We start from the raw sequence: 19183 nt of genomic DNA on the forward strand, positions 1-19183 counted from the left end.
CCCGTTCAGCACATTCCAGAGAAACAGAGAGGGGATTAATAAACACCAGCGCCTCTACATGAGTTCAGTCAGTAATTAAACATAATGGTCGATCGTTAAGGTTGATTAATAAGTGGTTATTTTTGTTGTCGTGTCTCTTAGTTCAACCCTCGGGAGGCTGATGGGTCCCGTGCTCTGCGCTACATCAGGCCCAAAACAGATTCTACAGTTTCCATTCCTGAACTCCTGCTGAGCCCATAGTTTCACATTCTGCAACCAGGGCCCGGCCCGTCGGGCCAGAGCCACAACGGAAAAATACGGAACGCATTTAATCAAATAAATAAACGAAATCCTGAATTAGAACTTTATTTTTGCTGCACAGAAATGTTATATTTACCTTTTGGCATCTGAACGAAACAAACCGGACTTTCATCTACCAATCTGTGTCCTGATTGGCTAGACTCTAGAAAGTCAGGACTTTCACCCAGGAGACCGCTGTTCGTGTCTTTATTTTGGAATGTAACTTACACACCGGTTACGTAAGAAACAAACTTATTTCAACCCCAAACCTAAACCTCATCTAAAGCCTTACCAACGAGGGTTAGGGTTAGGAGACTTATGTTGTAGTTCATTCTTCTTCTTTTTTAAAGAAAAAACTACGTTTCCTGTTTTATTCTGATGCATTTAACTCTTGGGAACTGACACGCCATCCCCAACACGTCAGGAAACGACGCTCCAGCGTCACTGTTTGAGGCTTTGGGAAGAAGTTTGGGGTTAAAACATCAGGGCGGAATAAAAATATGTGAGCTGGCATCCGTTCACAAAAATTACATCCACACAAAACACACTCGCTCACAGTCCCCCCCGACTACGCCCCAGTGCTAAAGAAACAATAGTAATTTGTCGAATGATGTCATCCACACAAAGCCCTTTTTTTTCTCCGATTCGCCGGCGTATTGCGCAATCCACATCAAGCCGAGAGTGAGCCGTTGTGATTAATGCAGCGAGGGACTCAGAAGAAAAGAAACCTGACTATCCCGAGCGAGTCGCCATGCAGACGTGGCGGTCGCCCAAAAAAAAGAGTTGTTTCCCTCTTTCCCTTTTCTCTCCTCCTCCTCCTCCTCCTCCTCCTCCTCATGGCTGCGATCCCAAGAAAAATCGATTGGTTTGCTCAAAACAATCAAATGTAGTTTTATTTTTTATCACTCTCTGGAATCGCCAGCTGCTGAGAGTTCAGTGCCAGAGGAACGATACAACAAAGTCCCCGCGTCGCCTCAGCCTCTCGGTCTCTGGATCGCACGTTCGATGCCGAAGGCGGTTTGAAGCGTGCCAGATGACCCTCGGCCTCCGGATGAGGTCTGCGCCGCTCCTCGTTCGTCTCCAGTCACGATCTGGGTGTGTTTCTTTTAGCATTTAGCACAGCGGCGGTGCGAACTCTTCCGTTGTTTGACCTCCGCAGGACGATAAGGCCGAGGAACTCGTCTGCGGGGGCGTGGGGGGGGGGGGGTGCAGCGTCTAATCTCTCTGGTCTGACCCGGGCTGACTCACCCGTCTCTGTTCTTCCTGCTCTCACTCTGTCAGGTGTGAATCTCTCCGGCGTGGAGCGGCGCTGACGGATTGTTTTCGGGAACAGGCGTTAGCGCCGGACGGCGTGACCCTCTAGCGACGGCCTCGCAGCAGCAGCGGGGTGTTGCCCTCCTCGGGTCGGGCAGCTGCTCGTACGGCATTTTGGGGGGGGGAATTCCTGCCCCTCCCCCGTCTGTCGAAGCTTGGCTTAACCGAGGGTCGACTAAACTTCTAGATTTAGTCAAATATCCCATTTTACGTTATATATTGTTTAAAACTTTTGGCCTGAGAGAAGATGCATCCTTTGGGATGTTTATCGTGGTCATAAGCGTCATAATGCGCTTCAAAAAGAAGCTGGGACATTAGCACTGATGAAAGCTACGGACCCCACCCCCCACCCTTTAGTTTGATCTGGTGTCTGATGTGGTACCACTGACGGGTCCGCTTTAATCACAAGCCCGTGAAGAGAGATGAGACAGATGAAGATGGTTGTGCTGTGTGTGGACTCCCTCATCATCTCCTCCTGGGGGGTCCCAGATCAGGGAACAAAGCCCCCCCCCCCCTCTCCCCTCAGGGAGGTGGTACGAGGCCCAGGCGCCCACACCGGCCTCCGATTGGAAGCAGGGCGTGTCTGCTTCCCGGAACGCGGCGTCTCGCTCGATGCCTCGGGGCGGCTGACGTTGGGCAGATATGGAAACTCAGACATGAGTGTGTGTGTGTGTGTGTGTGTGTGTGTGTGAATAACTAGTTATTGATGTTAGTTGGCAGGCCTCCATTGGGTGTGGCAAAAGGTACAATTAAGTTCAGTTCTGGTCCTTGCTTGCTGAGATTTGTATTAATTTCAGACGACTTGTATTTAATACCTATTTCTTTGTATACATTTGGATCCCAGAAAACCTGTATCGTTGTAGCTGGTAGGAATAGATTGGAAACAGGCCAAGTCGTCATTTTCTTAGCAGCACTGTCTAGACTGTGTGGAGCTAACACTCACAATGAATTATAATGACGGTAGAACACCATAAAAGTCGTATTTTAAAAAACTTTGCATTAAAAGTCACGTTTTGAACTCTGCGCCCCACGAAGGGAAGACGCCGCTGTCGCGCTGTCGTCCCGCCCCGTTGGTTTCTTACGGCCACCCTCCCCCACCAGGTGGTTCTGTGAGGGCCGCGAGCTCCACAACTCCCCCGACATCCAGATCTGGAGGGACGGCGACCTCCACACGCTGGTGATCCCCGAAGCCTTCGAGGACGACACGGGACGCTACACCTGCGTGGCGTCCAACAGCATCGGAGCGGACAACACCTCCGCCGAGGTCTACATCGAAGGTCCGAGGAGCCGTGAGAACAATCGGTGAGGAGGTGTTTCCCGACGAGAGGCTGTAACATCTGGTGTGTGTTTTGACTCTTTGCAGGAGCTTCGTCGTCGGACTCAGAGGGAGAAGGAGACGAGTCCGAGTCCAGATCAGGAGCCATGCCTCAGTACGTGACACCCGATCACTTCCTGTCTCCTCGGGCGTGGCCGTGGTCACATTGACACAGCTGACGGACATATTTAGCTCGCGAGCGTTGCCAGATCTCGCGACGGCGTGTTGCTGTTAAAGTTAATCCTTCTCCGGATAAGTCGCTCTGAAAAGAAAATGCCATGTTGATGTCAGAATGTTTGGGAGATATGTGGCTTTAAAAAATGGGTCCAGTATTTACTTTTGGTGACTGTGGGGCAATAATCTCCCAAATGGAGTAAACAGACTCAGGACCTGCTGCTAGTCGGCGTGACCCCTCGTGACCCTCCGACCCAACGAACCCTGAACCCTCTGAGCAGGTTAACCGAGCCCTGCTGCAGTTCATCTGGTCTGAGGCCTTTAACGAGGCCCCTTCACGGGCCTTTAAAGAGCCTCGGCCCCGAGCCGGCACACAGGGCCACAGTCTCAGGAATGAGAGAGGCAGGAGGTTAGACCAGGTCACAGCTGGGCTACTTATCCACAAAAGCTTTTACTTTGTTCCTGCTTTCACTCTTTTCTCCCTTTCCTTTTAAAACATTTTATTCTCATGTAAGTAACTTTTAGGGGATTTGCAAAAAAACTAAGTGGACACCATTTGTTTATACAGATTTAGATGAGGATGTAGGAACTTCAAAAAAAATGCTTCCATAAAAGTTATTTTGCAGGACTCAGAGCATTGATACAGCAAATACCGCAGAGCTACTGGAGAAGCTTAGCTAGCACAGTTAGCTTCGAGAACAGTTAGCTTCTAGAAAAGTTAGCTACTACCACAGTTAGCTTCGAGAACAGTTAGCTACTACCACAGTTATCTTCTACCACAGTTATCTTCTACCACAGTTAGCTTCTAGCACAGTTAGCTTCTAGAACAGTTAGCTACTACCGCAGTTATCTTCTGCCACAGTTATCTTCTACCACAGTTAGCTTCTAGAACAGTTAGCTTCGAGAACAGTTAGCTTCTAGCACAGTTAGCTTCTAGAACAGTTAGCTACTACCGCAGTTATCTTCTACCACAGTTAGCTTCTAGAACAGTTAGCTTCCAGAACAGTTAGCTTCGAGAACAGTTAGCTTCTAGCACAGTTAGCTTCTAGAACAGTTAGCTACTACCGCAGTTAGCTTCTAGCACAGTTAGCTTCTAGAACAGTTAGCTTCTAGCACAGTTAGCTTCGAGAACAGTTATCTTCTACCACAGTTAGCTTCTAGAACAGTTAGCTTCGAGAACAGTTAGCTTCTAGCACAGTTAGCTTCTAGAACAGTTAGCTACTACCGCAGTTATCTTCTACCACAGTTAGCTTCTAGAACAGTTAGCTTCCAGAACAGTTAGCTTCGAGAACAGTTAGCTTCTAGCACAGTTAGCTTCTAGAACAGTTAGCTACTACCACAGTTAGCTTCTAGCACAGTTAGCTTCTAGAACAGTTAGCTTCTAGCACAGTTAGCTTCGAGAACAGTTAGCTACTACCTCAGTTATCTTCTACCACAGTTAGCTTCTAGAACAGTTAGCTTCTAGAACAGTTAGCTTCTAGAACAGTTAGCTTCTAGAACAGTTAGCTTCTACCACAGTTATCTTCTACCACAGTTAGCTTCTAGAACAGTTATCTTCTACCACAGTTAGCTTCTAGAACAGTTATCTTCTACCACAGTTAGCTTCTAGAACAGTTAGCTTCTAGAACAGTTAGCTTCTACCACAGTTATCTTCTACCACAGTTGTCTTCTAGCTGTTCAGAGTGGCAGGGAGACAATTGATATCCAAAGAATTATGCCTTTTGCACTTTAATATTGCAATTTTTCACTACAGAACATACTTGACTGGTTAAAATGTGGCACACTGGTGTTTATTTACATACCCGTCAAGATGCACGTTTTCCATTTCTATTTTACCATTTGCATCGGGAGGAATGTGCACTCTCTAAATGTTTTTCCATTGCTATCTGTTGTATAAATCTGCCTCCATCTGGACTACTTCCTGGTACCCTTTCTGTTTACACACTGAAGCCAAGATCACTGATATCATCTTAATAGCCGGGAAGACAATTATCTTTGATTCAAGTATCATATTTTACCTAAAAGCATATCGAGTGGAGAAATATGTCTGTTTTTTGTGATGATTTATGCCTTTGTTTATTTTTAGGGTGCAGAAAAAGATCACATCATTGTCCCTGACGATACGCTCGCCATCACCCAAGACCTCCGAGGGCCTCCCTCATCGCTCCACCCTGGTCCAGGCCCTGTCTCGGCCTCCCCAGCGGGTGAGCAGCTGCAGCACACGCAACCGCTGATCCACACGACAGGTCAAAGAAGTGGAAAACTCTCTTCAGCGCCTTTCTGAACGTTCCTTATCTCCCAGATCCATGGCCCAGTGTCGTCAACGTATGTGGGCGAGGTGTCCGGTCCTCCTGTCTTCACCAAGGTGAGTCGATCTCTAGACGGCCAAAAGTGTGTGGACACAGCATGCACACATTAAACTAGTCACCTGTCAATCACCTGTAGCCCCGCCCCTAAAGCGTCCCCTGCTTTACGGTCTGTTTGACTCTAAATGACCATAAAGTATAGATGATGACATCATGCTGTATAGAAGAAGACTTGAAACTAGAGACTGAGACATAAACTCATGTTTACAATGTTTACTGAGGGAATACATCAAGAGAAGTAGAGTCACTATATAGACTTCTATACAACCAGAGGAGCCCCCTGGTGGTCAGGAGAGAGAATGCAGCTTTAACACATGAGGCATAGACTTCTATACAACCAGAGGAGTCGCCCCCTGGTGGCCAGGAGAGAGAATGCAGCTTTAACCGGGAAAGTTTGAAGCACTCTGTTGTCTAAAACATTTGACATGCTTAGACATTAATATATATATTTGTGTATATTAGGGCTGTCAGCGTTAACGCGTTAATCTATGCGATTGATTTGGCCGCGATTAACGCACTAAAATATTTTAACGCAATTAACGCAACTTTGTTTACTTCCGGTGTCGTTGAAGTTGTTTCACTCCTGTGAGTGTCAAGCCGCGGCAGTCCGCCTCCTTCCTCCCGTCTGCTGCTCGATATTCACAGAGAAGCAGAGGGCGACGTGTCGGTGACGCGGGGCGGAAGGTAAAGGGGACTTTTTGTGCTCCGCTCGATGCGCGCGCAGACACGCCGGCATGGAGCTCTGCCGCGAGACGGAGAGAGAAGAGTGACCGACACGTGGAGACAGAATGACATGCTGCTGGAGAGACGACCAGCAACAGACGTTTAGTTTAATAAAAGAACAAAGACGTCTTTAAGGAAAGAACCGTACATTACTTCTGCTGTAATCTGGCGCTATAGAGAACATGACAGGGGGGCGGGGCCTCACCCTGATAGAATGGTGGGGGAAACACTGGGATGTGTCACATGCAAAAGACTTTAAAAGGTGAATTTAATTTTTTTTTGTAAAATCGAGAAAATGCCCCCAGACTCCAGAGGGTTAACATGACATATTGTCAGTTCATCAAGGCCACTGGTTCTGTTGTTCAGTGGTAAAGATGACAGGACCAATGGGGTCTCTCATACACCTTTGTTTACTAATTTGGATGTTTCACTGAAGAAACAATTTATCATCCACGATATTAAATACCTCGCTGGCACTTTATAGGTAGGAGCCTCTTTGAAAACACAGCTCTGTGTGAAGTTTGGTCTTTAAAAAAAGAATACAATTAAACAAGTGTCTGAAATACACGCCGTCTGAAGGGATTATTCATTTAGAAGATTTAGGCTTTAGAAGAAAAAAAAACTTTTAATCGCGATTAATGAATTTCAAAATGTGCGATTAATTAGTTACTTTTTTTTAATCGATTGACATCCCTAGTGTATACATACTGTGCTGTTTCAGCAGTGGGGGTCAGATCAAACACTCAAGGAGCTCAAGAACACCCCTCTTCCAGCTCAGACTCTTGAACCCCCCCCATGAGGGCCATGATGAGGGCCCTGAGATGAGGCCTGAGATGTCCTTCAGTCAAACAGCCGACTGAAGGAGGTCGTTCACATGACCTCCAAAGGATGAACTATTTTTATCTTGATTTTGAGCAACTCGTGAACTTCAGTCCTTTTCAGTCATCTCTGGTGCATCTCTCCTGTGTCTCTGAGGCAGATTTATTCTTTTCATTACTGCCTCCCCCCCCCTCCCCTGTGCAGCTGCTGCAGGACGCCCAGGCCTCCGAGGGCCAGGTGGTGGTTCTGGAGTGCCGGGTCCGAGGAAGCCCTCCTCTGCAGGTCAGATGGTACCGCCATGGAGAGGAGATCCTGGACTCCCCCGATTTTCGGGTTCTCCAGAAAAGTGAGACGTTTGTTGTTGTTAATATGCAGATTCAACTATTTTGTTCCTTTTTTATTTGATACAGATTATCTAACAACTCAAACATCTGTTCTGTTCCCTCCTCTCAGAGCCTCGGTCTGCAGCCGAGCCAGGTGGGTTATTAGAGTTTCACACACACACACACACACACACACACACACACGGTGACACATCCGCGTCAGACGTCGGGGCTTCAGGTGTTTGCCTTCAGCCCCGTGAGTCAGCCTGAACAACGGGGCCCCGTCCTGACTCACCTGTCTGGGTCGACTCTCGCTCTCCTGCTCGTCTCACGACACACAAACCAACATGTCGCTCCACCTCCGCGCACCACGTCTTTGAACGCCACCGTGACAGCATCCTGCATTACCAGGTGTTGGCTGTTCTTCTCCTCCAGAGGAGATCTGCACGCTGGTGATCGCCGAGGCCTTCCCGGAGGACGGGGGCCGGTTCTGCTGCGCGGCGTCCAACCCTCACGGCTCCGTCAGCAGCGCGGCGAGGCTCTCCGTCGCTGCAGGTGCGTCCAGCGCCTCCATCTTGTTCATGTTTTCACTGTCACGCTCGATAAACAGAGGCATCTAAAAGTAAACTAACTTCTGATAGGCCCGTGGTCCTGAGGGGGCGGGGCTTGTATTTAGTTCTCGACCAGACGTCTTCTGTCGTGTTTATCGCCGTGTGGTCTGTGTGTGAGAGGGAAGAGAGGCGTCATGTGATGAGCGGCTCTCTGTGAGGACAGCAGCGTGTAAACACTGCTGTGTGTGTGTGTGTGTGTGTGCGTGTGTGTGGATGTAGGACTCACTGCACAGTTAAAGGAAAAGGCTGAATAAACAGGAATTGCATCAGCCTGACTGGACCCAGCTGCTCCTTTAGATCGGATCAGCTGTGTGTGTGTGTGTGTAATCAGTGTCTGCTGAGGTATGTGGTGGTTCAAACTGAACATTAAAGTTCCCTCTCTGTTTGTTTCCCAGCCGAGGACTGCAGCAACGTGTCTGGTGACAGCAGCTCGGCGTTTGAGGATGTGGCCGCCTTCCCCCCTCCTCCTCCCCCGCCCACGGAGATCAGCCTCCTGGAGCTGCCGCCCAAGACGCCGCCTCAGCCCGGCGCGTTCCTCGCCGGGGAGCTGGAGATCTGGCCCGGTGCGCTGGCCCCGGAGGCGGAGGGCGAGGGGACAGATTACGGGCACGCCCCAAATCTAGCATCACTAAGCCTGTGTAAAGTAACCCCACCACCACCCCTACCTCCACCACAGTCTCACCCTGATGCCACAGCTCAAAGTCCGGCCCGAGTGGCAACAGACTGCCCTCCGTCCCCGGGGAAGGATGGCCCTCCGCTGCCCACCAGGCCCAAACCCAAGCTGTGAGTACCTGACCATCGGGAAGGGGGGGGGGGGGGGGGGTTGTTGTTGTTTTCAGAACAAAAGCCTTCCCCTGGCTTTCATTATGTCCCGTCGGTGTCAGTGTGGCTCCCGGGCTGCCGGCTGTAAACAGATCTGTGGCTTCTCTCTACTCGTTGGCTCCTATTGTTGCGCAATCCTCGGCCCGCATGCCGGAGCCATTGTGCCGACTTCCTGAGCACCTTGGTGTTCCCACAGGTAGGAGGTCAACTCCACCACAATAGAGACGGAAAAGAGACGGAATAGTCTGCTGCTTCCTCAATCTTTCACTAACGCTGCTGTGTGTCGTGTCTTCTTTCACTCGAGATATCGGTTTTCTTTTCTTCTTTCAACAGTCGGTCGTTCAGACGGGGATATCTCGACGACTCTTAGATGGTTATTCAATTAATTTGCAAATATATTCATGATTTTTGCAGAGAATAAATCCTTCTGACCTTTTTCCCCGTAACAACGTATTAGACGGACGGCCATTGAAGTGGCTCAGATATTTGTCTCTTCAGCATGAAGTTTAATAACTTTTGTCATCGCCTGAAAATATCACCAAACGTTGTGAATGAATCCAAACGACTCGAGTCGAGAGTATTCGGGTGTGAACATCCACCTCCCGACCTTTTCCTCCCCAATGCTTCGGTTTCATGAATATTAGCTCATATTAGCTAATATGAGCTAATATGAGCTAATATTAGCATGCTAACTGCTGAACTAAAATGGAAGAACATTCCTCATGCTGTCTTCGCTGAGCTCAAAGCACCGGCTGCTTGCATGGTTGCCCTCTCTCTGCTCTCGATTTATACTTTTTATTTAGATTTATTTGTTGAAGTTTCCAAAAATACTGTCCCAGTGTTCAGACCAGGGTTCGGGTTGCAGCGCTTGGTTCCTGCACCGCTGCATGGCTCCGGCTCCTGGCCGTGGCTCCGGCTCCTGGGCGCTCTGCTTTCATCTGTTCATGGTGTCTCCTGGGCGTGGCTCCGGCTGCCGGCCGTGGCTCCGGCTCCTGGGCGTGGCTCCGGCTCCTGGCCGTGGCTCCGGCTGCCGGCCGTGGCTCCGGCTGCTGGCCGTGGCTCCGGCTCCTGGCCGTGGCTCCGGCTCCTGGCCGTGGCTCCGGCTGCCGGCCGTGGCTCCGGCTGCTGGCCGTGGCTCCGGCTCCTGGGCGTGGCTCCGGCTGCTGGCCGTGGCTCCGGCTCCTGGCCGTGGCTCCGGCTGCTGGGCGTGGCTCCGGCTCCTGGCCGTGGCTCCGGCTGCTGAGCGTGGCTCCGGCTGCCGGCCGTGGCTCCGGCTGCTGGCCGTGGCTCCGGCTCCTGAGCGTGGCTCCGGCTCCTGAGCGTGGCTCCCGGCCGTGGCTCCGGCTGCTGGCCGTGGCTCCGGCTCCTGAGCGTGGCTCCTGGCCGTGGCTCCGGCTGCTGGCCGTGGCTCCGGCTCCTGAGCGTGGCTCCGGGCCGTGGCTCCGGCTGCTGGCCGTGGCTCCGGCTCCTGAGCGTGGCTCCGGGCCGTGGCTCCGGCTGCTGACCGTGGCTCTGGCTCCTGAGCGTGGCTCCGGGCCGTGGCTCCGGCTCCTGGCCGTGGCTCCGGCTGCTGGGCGTGGCTCCGGCTCCTGGCCGTGGCTCCGGCTCCTGGGCGCTCTGCTTTCATCTGTTCATGTTGTGACTCGTTCTTCGTTCTGTGCTTCCAGAGCTCAGAGAGTAGAGGAGGAGACGGGGAGTCAAAGGTAAATACATATCTGTGAGTCGAGTGGCGCCACATGCAAACATTAGAAATCATGCACCTAATTTATAATATTGCACAATAAATCCGAGGCAGTGGTTGGACAAGAAGTTACTGAGAAAGAGATGCAACCAAACTTTTATTTTAAGGAGGCATTAAAGCTGCTTCATTATCCACAAGAACAACATGAAGACACTGAAACAACAACAACAACCAGCTGCCAACTGTGAGGCGATTAGAGAGCATGCCACATGATGACGGCCTGCTCGCAGCCACAGGCCGGCTCCGGGTCACACGGAGGAACACAGACCTGAAACACCGGAGCTCACGTTGAGTTCTTCACTTCCTGTTGTCGTTTTACTGGAGTTCTGCTTCACAAGCTCCACTTTGTTGACATGCATTAAATCCAATGGACTAGGGACTAGAGTGGAAACTCCGACTCTTGTTTTCAGAGTAAGCCTTTAATTATCTCAGGGAGTGTCTCGACTTTAATACTTAAGGGTTTCTGCAAAGCTTTTACTCACGAGGAAATGTGACACTTGGATATCCTCCCAAACCCCCCCCCCCCTCCCCCTCATGGTTCTTCATGTGAACCTCAGATTAATGACACAGTCCAATGTTCACCATCACAGAGGAAATAAAGTTATATCCTCCAGTATCCAGTAGAACATGTGACCAGTAGAACATGTGACCAGTAGATCATGTGACCAGTAGATCATGTGACCAGTAGATCATGTGATCAGGACATCATGATAATGCTCTAGTCTCTGATCATGTGACTTTGTAAACAACCAAACAGTGTTTAGACCAACAGGAGGAGAGCTAGTAACGTTAGCTAGTAACGTTAGCTAATAATGTTAACTAGTAACGTCAACTAGTAACATTAGCTAGTAACGTCAACTCGTAACATTAGCTTGTAACGTTCGCTAATAACATTAGCTAGTAACGTTAGCTTATAATGTTAAAGAGTAACATTAGCTAGTAATTTCAACTAGTAACATTAGCTTGTAACGTTAGCTTATAATGTTAGCTTGTAATGTTAGCTAATAACGTCAACTACTAGCATTATCTAGTAACGTTAGCGAGTAAGGTTAGCTAATGACCCCCCACACATGGTGGAGGACAGACAGGTTTCCAGTTGGCAGCACCGGCTCTTCATGAGTCTCTGGAATGTGACTTCTCCTCGTGACACGTAACTCTACACGGGAAAACGAAACACACTTTCTTTCTTTTCTTTAATCGGCGACGTTGATGGACGTGTTAGGATCGGATGAACCAGCGACAGCGCGTGGCGGTCTGAGATCTGAGGATCCTTTAAGCCTTTAAGGAGCCGGGCCTGCAGACGGGGTCTGGAACTCAGACCAGCAGGATTCAGGACTACGGTCTCGTGGGGGGGTCACGGATTTTACGGTTTAATTCACTCTCGGATAACTATGGCAACGGGATAACGGGGGCGTGGCTTCATATTACAGGGCGGGGTCATGTCTGGGGGGCATCTCACACATACACACACACACACACACACAGATCCACATCGTAATCTCCCTTTTATTAGACAAATGATTCTCTTGCACGAACTCCGTCCCACAAAGAGCTCAACATGCATTTTGGATGTTCTGCTCGTCGTGTTGTCAGATTACAGAAGATGAAGAACAGAACATCAGAATGAGTCACTTTAAATCATTATAGGGTTTTATATTATCATCTTGTTTATGTCTAAATTATATTAATCTCTGTCACTTTTCTTTCTTATTATATATTATCTATATATGTATATAAATATATATATAAGATTTTAAGTAAATATAATTATACATATTTAAATATAAATATATCTAGAATTGTATATATATATATATATTAATTGTAAATAATAATATATATATATATCATTTTATATATATAATATAAATATATAATTATATTTAATTATATATATTTAAAATTATATGTATAAATGTATATATAAATAAAGTTATTGATATACAACTATTACACCATGAGAGTAAAACGACTGCTGGAGACTCTTTAACCCGGAGAGGCTGTCGTCAAGGGCAACGGCATGAAAACAGAAGACAACAAACAACTGTCAACAAGCCTCCCACACACACACACACATAGATAAACACACACATACATACACACAGACCACAGACACACAAACACACACACACGTGTGTCCCTTGTGCAGGAGATGTCCTCCCTGCTCGTGTTCTTACAGGCTCTGTGTTGTGTGTTGCGGGGCCTCGGCGTTGTTGGTGTGTGTTTACGAGGTGTGAGTCGTGAACTCGCTCACGAAGCACCAACAGTCCCTCTCCTGTGGAGGTGTTGCAGTAACACACGCCTCACCGCAACCACACGCTAATTAGTGGAAGTTTTGATTAGCAGCTAATGGAGCAAGCAGAAATAAAAACAAAAAGGGGCAGAAACAGAAAGTTGTGTTGTCATCGGGGGGGAAAGGAGATAGAGCAACATAACAAAAAACCCAGCTCAAATGAAGTCAGAGAGACGAGGGAGAGCAGATCATCTCACATGGGGGAGAGGGGCCGGCCTTAAAAGGACATGGGAGGCACGGGATTGGCCGAGAGGCCGGACCGCCGGATTGGTCGGTCGGCTGCGTGACCCGAAACCTTCCAAATAAGGAAGAGAGTTGTCGGAGCTGACATTCATAACACAGAGCGGGTGTGTGTGTGTGTGTGTGTGTGTGTGTGAGTTGACAGCATGGAAACTAACAGGCCTCAATGATCCCCTCATAGAAAGCACACTGTGCGTTTCCCAGGAAAGAACACCCTGGTATGTTAAACACTGACACACACACACATGTACACACACACACACACACACACAGAGAGAGAGAGGATCACATTGTTTCCGGATTAGGTCAATCAATCTCTGATTAAATCCTGACCCCGTCTGATGCCGTGTGTGTGGGTGTGTGTGTGGGTGTGTGTGTGCCGTAAAGACTTGATCTCTCTTTAGACACAGTCAGACCAACACACCACTTACACTAATTAGTGTGTGTAACAACAACACACTAATTAGTGTGTGTAACAACAACATACACACACACACACACTCTCTTGTCACCGGGAGGCGACTCTGAGACTCGCCGATGAATCGATGAGTCAGCGCTTCAGGGAATGACTCTCTCCTCCAGGGGGGCTTATTGTGTGTCACAATCAGCCAGTAAATCCTCAAAAGTATCATTTATATTATTGATAAGCTAATATAAATATCACTAAACATCTCCAGGGCCTAAACATCCCTCCGTCTCTCTGACATGGTGCTGATGGGATGTCGTATCATTTGTGTCTCGTGTTCAGATGTCCTAAGACAAACTTTCCCCTCACTGCGCTGTCGATGTATTGCATCACAGAGAGGACCCCCTCCACACACACACACACACACACACACACACACACCGTGACTCATCATCAGTCTGGGAAGCACACACTATCTAAGAATAGATGTTGTTGCACACCCCAAAAATAGAAATATGACTTATTCTAGTGAGAGAAAAAGAAGAATAACTTTGTTTCACCCCCAAAAAATGAAGGAAAAATTCCTAAATTGAGAAACACGAGCAAACGTGAATGAAGCCAAATCCTCAGCCTCCATGACTCATGTGGTCCTGAGGGCTTCAAACTATGGTTGTTATTATTATTGTTGTCATGTGTGAATGTGGATTCTCTTTTCTAGAGGGCGTCTCGTGACACCTGAACCTGACGGGAACTGACCACACCTTTATTCTCTTAAACTCTTATTCTCTTAAACGCTTTATTCTTTCCTCTTGTTCTTCAGATTTAAAAAGCAATCCGTCACTTTTCACCTTTTCTTCTTCTGCATTTTCTTTTGTGCGACTCTGAAGGCTCTTGTTATCTTTTGAGAGGGGGGGGGGGGTAGATGGGGGGGGGGGTTGAGAGGGGGGGGATTCCTCTGGGTTAGAAGAGCTCTTATTCTGAAAGAGGGACTGGCCTCAGGCAGGCTGGGGCTTTTATTGTGAAGAGGAGGAGCCAAAGCAGACAGACTGACTCATGCAGAGAGAGGGAGAGAGGGAGAGTGGGAAAGGAGGGAGGAGGTAGAGAGAGAGAGAGAGAGAGGTCTCTCCAGTATATAGCTGCTCCTCACCTGGCCGGCTGCACTCAGACCTCCTGCAGGAATACACAGCGACGCCACCGAAGGTAAACACTCCTCTTCTCTCCCTCTACTTTCAAAAGAAGCACTTTGTCATTACAGTAGAATTAAAGTAGAATTAAAGTAGAATTGAAGTAGAATTAAAGTAGACTTGAAGGGTTCTCGAGGACGACCACAGGGAGAGGACCGGAAGTTAATGTTTAAATGTCTCCGGACCGTTCATCTGTTAGAGGCTCAGGGGGAGAGGTGCATTGAGTTCAGGCTGAGAGAGAGAGAGAGAGGGGGGGGGAGAGAGAGGGAGAGCGAGAGAGAGAGAGAGAGAGAGAGAGGATCACTTTAAGGGAAGATAAGTGGTGTCTGTGTTTGCTCCTCTCTGGAGTCGATGGATTAGTTTACACAATAGAGTCTGAGAACGTCTGACTCTTTCACTTCTTCTCCTCCTTCTGCCTCTCCTCCTCCTCCTCCTCCTCGTCCTAATCCCACTCCAATCCACGGAAGAATGTCTTCGGCATTCCTGCTGGAGAGGAAAAAAAGAAGAAAAAAAACACTATCACTGGGAGAGAAAGAGAGAGAGAGAGGGAGGGAGGGAGGGAGGGAGGGAGGGAGGGGGAGGAGGAGATGGATGAAGGTGTATAGAAAAACGCTGGCTGATTGTTGTGAGCCCTCAGGGGGAGAGGGGGAGAGGTGCATTGAGTTCAGGCTGAGAGAGAGAGAGAGAGAGAGAGAGAAGCAGGAGAAAGTTGGTGTGGCTGCAATAAGAAGAACGCTCTATGTTCAGGGGGGGGGGGGGGCAGTCTGGTTCTGTTTCATGTGGTGTGTGTGTGCAATTAGAGGAGGGGGGAGGGAGGGAGGAGGAGAGGGGCTGAGAGAACATTTGAGGCCACCAGGAGAACAAAGGCTGGAGGAGAACATGTCCTCCATCTCCACACACACACACACACACACATCTCTGTCACACACACAGTGATGATGCAACACTTGGTGGCGAATCATGAGCCAGGAAGCCGTGAGCCAGGTGTGTGCAGGCGGAGCCTAACAGAATAACACAGGAACAAGGTGTGTGTGTGTTTGCATTACACCTCTGTGTGTGTGTGTGTGTGTGTGTGTGTGTGTGTGTGTGTGTGTGTGTGTGTGTGTGTGTGTGTGTGTGTGTGTGTGTGTGTGTGTGTGTGTGTGTGTGTGTGTGTGTGTGTGTGTGTGTGTGTGTGTGTGTGTGTGTGTGTGTGTGTGTGGATGACGTTGTGTTTGTGTTGAAGGTGTGAAGCCGAAGCTTCAATTTGACTTATTATGGATTCATGAATCATTGACAAGGTCGACCTGTTGCTGACCGCACACACACACACACACACACACACACACACACACACACACACACACACACACACACACACACACACACACACACACACACACAGAGGTGTAATGCACACACACACACACACAGAGGTGTAATGCACACACACACACACACACAGGTGTAATGCACACACACACACACACACAGAGGTCTAATGCACACACACACACACACAGGTGTAATGCACACACACACACACACAGAGGTGTAATGCACACACACACACACACACACACACAGAGGTGTAATGCACACACACACACACAGAGGTGTAATGCACACACACACACACACACAGAGGTGTAATGCACACACACACACACACACACAGAGGTGTAATGCACACACACACATGCCTGTGGCCTCAGCCACACTAATGTATCTTCACCTCGCTCCGTTTCTATAAAGCTGAACAGGCGTCTTAAGATCGCCTTGTTGTTGTTGTTGTTGTTGTTGACAGAAGGAAACCCCTCATTACCCTCCGTATACTCAACGACTTCCTGTCTCTCTGCTCGCCCACTTCCTGTCATCGCTCTGTGAAGCGCTCCGTCGGCCAGCTGCTCTGGTTCTCACGCAGCTCGGCTCCTTGTTGCTCAGGAAGCACCAACAAGAGGGCGGCGAGTAAACAACGAGAGAACAACGAGTAAACAACGAGGAAACAGCGAGTAAACAACGAGGAAACAACGAGTAAACAGCGGCGCCTCAGATGTTGAGGTCCTTATTGAGTCAAGATGCTCCGAGCGCCACGTAAAGAAACACGTTCAACTGCCGCTGGTCCTGGATCTGTTTACTGAGCTGTTACTGAGAGAAACTGGAGAGACCCCAAGAGAGAGAACTGCAGACCAGACCCCCCCCCCTCTCTCCCCCCCCCTCTCCATTAAAGAGTTTACAGACAGGATCCAGCCCAAGGAAAGTATTTTTTCAAGATGAAAAGGGAAAACGAAATATAACTCAGACTATTTATAAACCACCAGAAAGTCTGGAGAGGAAAAAAGAAGAAAAAAACAAGACATAGAAGAAGAGAGAGAGAGAGAGATAGAGAGGGAGTGAGAGAAAGGGAGAGAGAGAGAGAGAGGGAGGGTGGAGTGAGAGAAAGGGAGAGAAGAAGGAGAGAGGGAGAGAGAGAGAGGGAGTGAGAGAGAGAGAGTGAGACAGAGAGAGGGTGAGAGAGAGACATAAGACTAGAGCACGCTTCATGCCAGTTGGCTCGGACCGGAGCACCAACAACACAACGCGTTGTCATGGCGACCGAGGAAAACTTCCTTCTGATTCAGCCGCCGCAGAGACGGAGAATGAGGGCAGCGGGGTCCAGGGTCTGACAGGAAGGGGCGGGGCCTAGATGCGTGGTCAGAGCGGTTTGGAGGAGGGGAGGGGGGGGGGGACCTTCAATTGATGTGAATCCATAAGGGGCCATAAAACTATTCATGCAGCTGCAAACGATACAAGACGACCTTTACATGGTGGACGACAGGCAAGAAGCATAGTTAATACAGATTAATACTGATTAACACTGATGAACAAAGCATTGTTCTTGTTTTAAGAAGCATAGTTAATACAGATTAATACTGATTAATACTGATTAACAAAGCATTGTTCTTGTTTTAAGAAGCATAGTTAATACAGATTAATACTGATTAATACTGATTAACAAAGCATTGTTCTTGTTTTAAGAAGCATAGTTAATACAGATTAATACTGATTAATACTGATTAACAAAGCATTGTTCTTGTTTTAAGAAGCATAGTTAATACAGATTAATACAGATTAATACTGATTAACACTGATTAACAAAGCATTGTTCTTGTTTTAAGAAGCATAGTTAATACAGATTAATACAGATTAATACTGATTAACAAAGCATTGTTCTTGTTTTAAGAAGCATAGTTAATACAGATTAATACTGATTAACACTGATGAACAAAGCATTGTTCTTGTTTTAAGAAGCATAGTTAATACAGATTAATACAGATTAATACTGATTAACACTGATTAACAAAGCATTGTTCTTGTTTTAAGAAGCATAGTTAACTGTTCACAAGTAAGGATTAAGTATCGTTAACAAGGTGTTGCTCTTGTTTTAGATCCAGGACTCGCAAAAAGCAAAGTTAACTGTAAATGAACTAATAATAAAGAATGTATTAACCTTAATAATTAACAACAAAAAGCAGCGTAAAGGTTTAACAATGACATTATGTATATAAGTTAGTTAAATGTAATGTATTTGTGTTTGTAATGACATTAGTATAAACAACTTATTACATTTTGATGTGTTCTTTACCGTCAATAAACAAGTTAAAGTTCTAATGTCTAACAATAAACGTGTTTATGATGTTTTATTATCATAATGATATTAATAAGCACCTTTAACGGCCTCGTTGCCTCTTGATGAACACGTGTTACAAAGACCTGAAATATAAAACGTTTAATCTAATCTTTTACTTGTATTTAGGAGCATCTTCATAACTTTATTACAGTGAGAGGAGCGTTTAGTGTTAGAGATGAAGAGCGGCGCTCGTCTTCAGGGACAACCTTCAACAAATCTCCTTTTAAGGCAACGACACCGGAACCTTCACCGCGTTTACTGAAATTCAAAAATAAAAATCTATAAGTTTGAGGAGTTTGACGGCGAGGCAGTAAAAGAGGGGAGGAGGAGAGGGAGGAGAGGGAGGAGAGGAGGAGAGGAAGCGAGTGAGTTTCCTCTCCTCCGGAGCAGAAAACACAGCCAAAAAAGGAGTTGAGGCGGCCGCCGGCTCCCCGGCTGCCAAACTATTCCTGTAAACGCAAAACGACTCGTCAGGAGGAAGAGGAGGAGGAGGAGAGCTGAAGGTGAAGAGAAACGAGGGGGGGGGTTACTGTCATGTGTTGGTGGAAAACCCTCTGGTGACGGGGAGAGGGAGGCGAAGGGGGGGGGTGGAGGTCTTCTCCCCAGTCTCCAAAGACTCCACTAATTATTCAACATCTGGAAGTGATTTGGGGGTCACGTGACCTCGGAGGTCCCGTGGACTCCGTAGATCTTGTGAAGGTGTACGGCTCCTGGTCCTGCAGAGAGGAGGCCCTCCATCAGACCCTCCATCAGACCCTCCATCAGACCCTCCATCAGACCCTCCATCAGGCCCTCCATCAGACCCTCCATCAGACCCTCCATCAGGCCCTCCATCAGACCCTCCATCAGACCCTCCATCAGGCCCTCCATCAGACCCTCCATCAGGCCCTCCATCAGGCCCTCCATCAGACCCTCCATCAGACC

The 19183-nt window shown here is 48.1% G+C and overlaps 1 protein-coding gene across 6 annotated transcripts in view; it reads left to right on the forward strand.

Moving 5' to 3' along the window:
- palld (palladin, cytoskeletal associated protein) overlaps positions 1-19183 on the forward strand; it is a 46263-nt gene that overhangs the window by 16683 nt on the left and 10397 nt on the right. For 2 of the 6 annotated variants that reach the window (XM_056414079.1, XM_056414082.1), the window contains exons 3-11: positions 2695-2870; positions 2957-3023; positions 5169-5286; positions 5385-5447; positions 7195-7336; positions 7444-7467; positions 7725-7868; positions 8320-8707; positions 10414-10449. In XM_056414079.1, coding sequence (XP_056270054.1) covers positions 2695-2870; positions 2957-3023; positions 5169-5286; positions 5385-5447; positions 7195-7336; positions 7444-7467; positions 7725-7868; positions 8320-8707; positions 10414-10449 — 1158 coding nt within the window. The remainder of the gene's footprint in view (positions 1-2694; positions 2871-2956; positions 3024-5168; positions 5287-5384; positions 5448-7194; positions 7337-7443; positions 7468-7724; positions 7869-8319; positions 8708-10413; positions 10450-19183) is intronic. The other 4 variants (XM_056414080.1, XM_056414084.1, XM_056414081.1 and 1 more) reach the window with 3 other exon arrangements.

Source organism: Pseudoliparis swirei, chromosome 5 (assembly GCF_029220125.1).
Source record: "Pseudoliparis swirei isolate HS2019 ecotype Mariana Trench chromosome 5, NWPU_hadal_v1, whole genome shotgun sequence".
NCBI classification, from domain to species: Eukaryota; Metazoa; Chordata; class Actinopteri; order Perciformes; family Liparidae; genus Pseudoliparis; species Pseudoliparis swirei.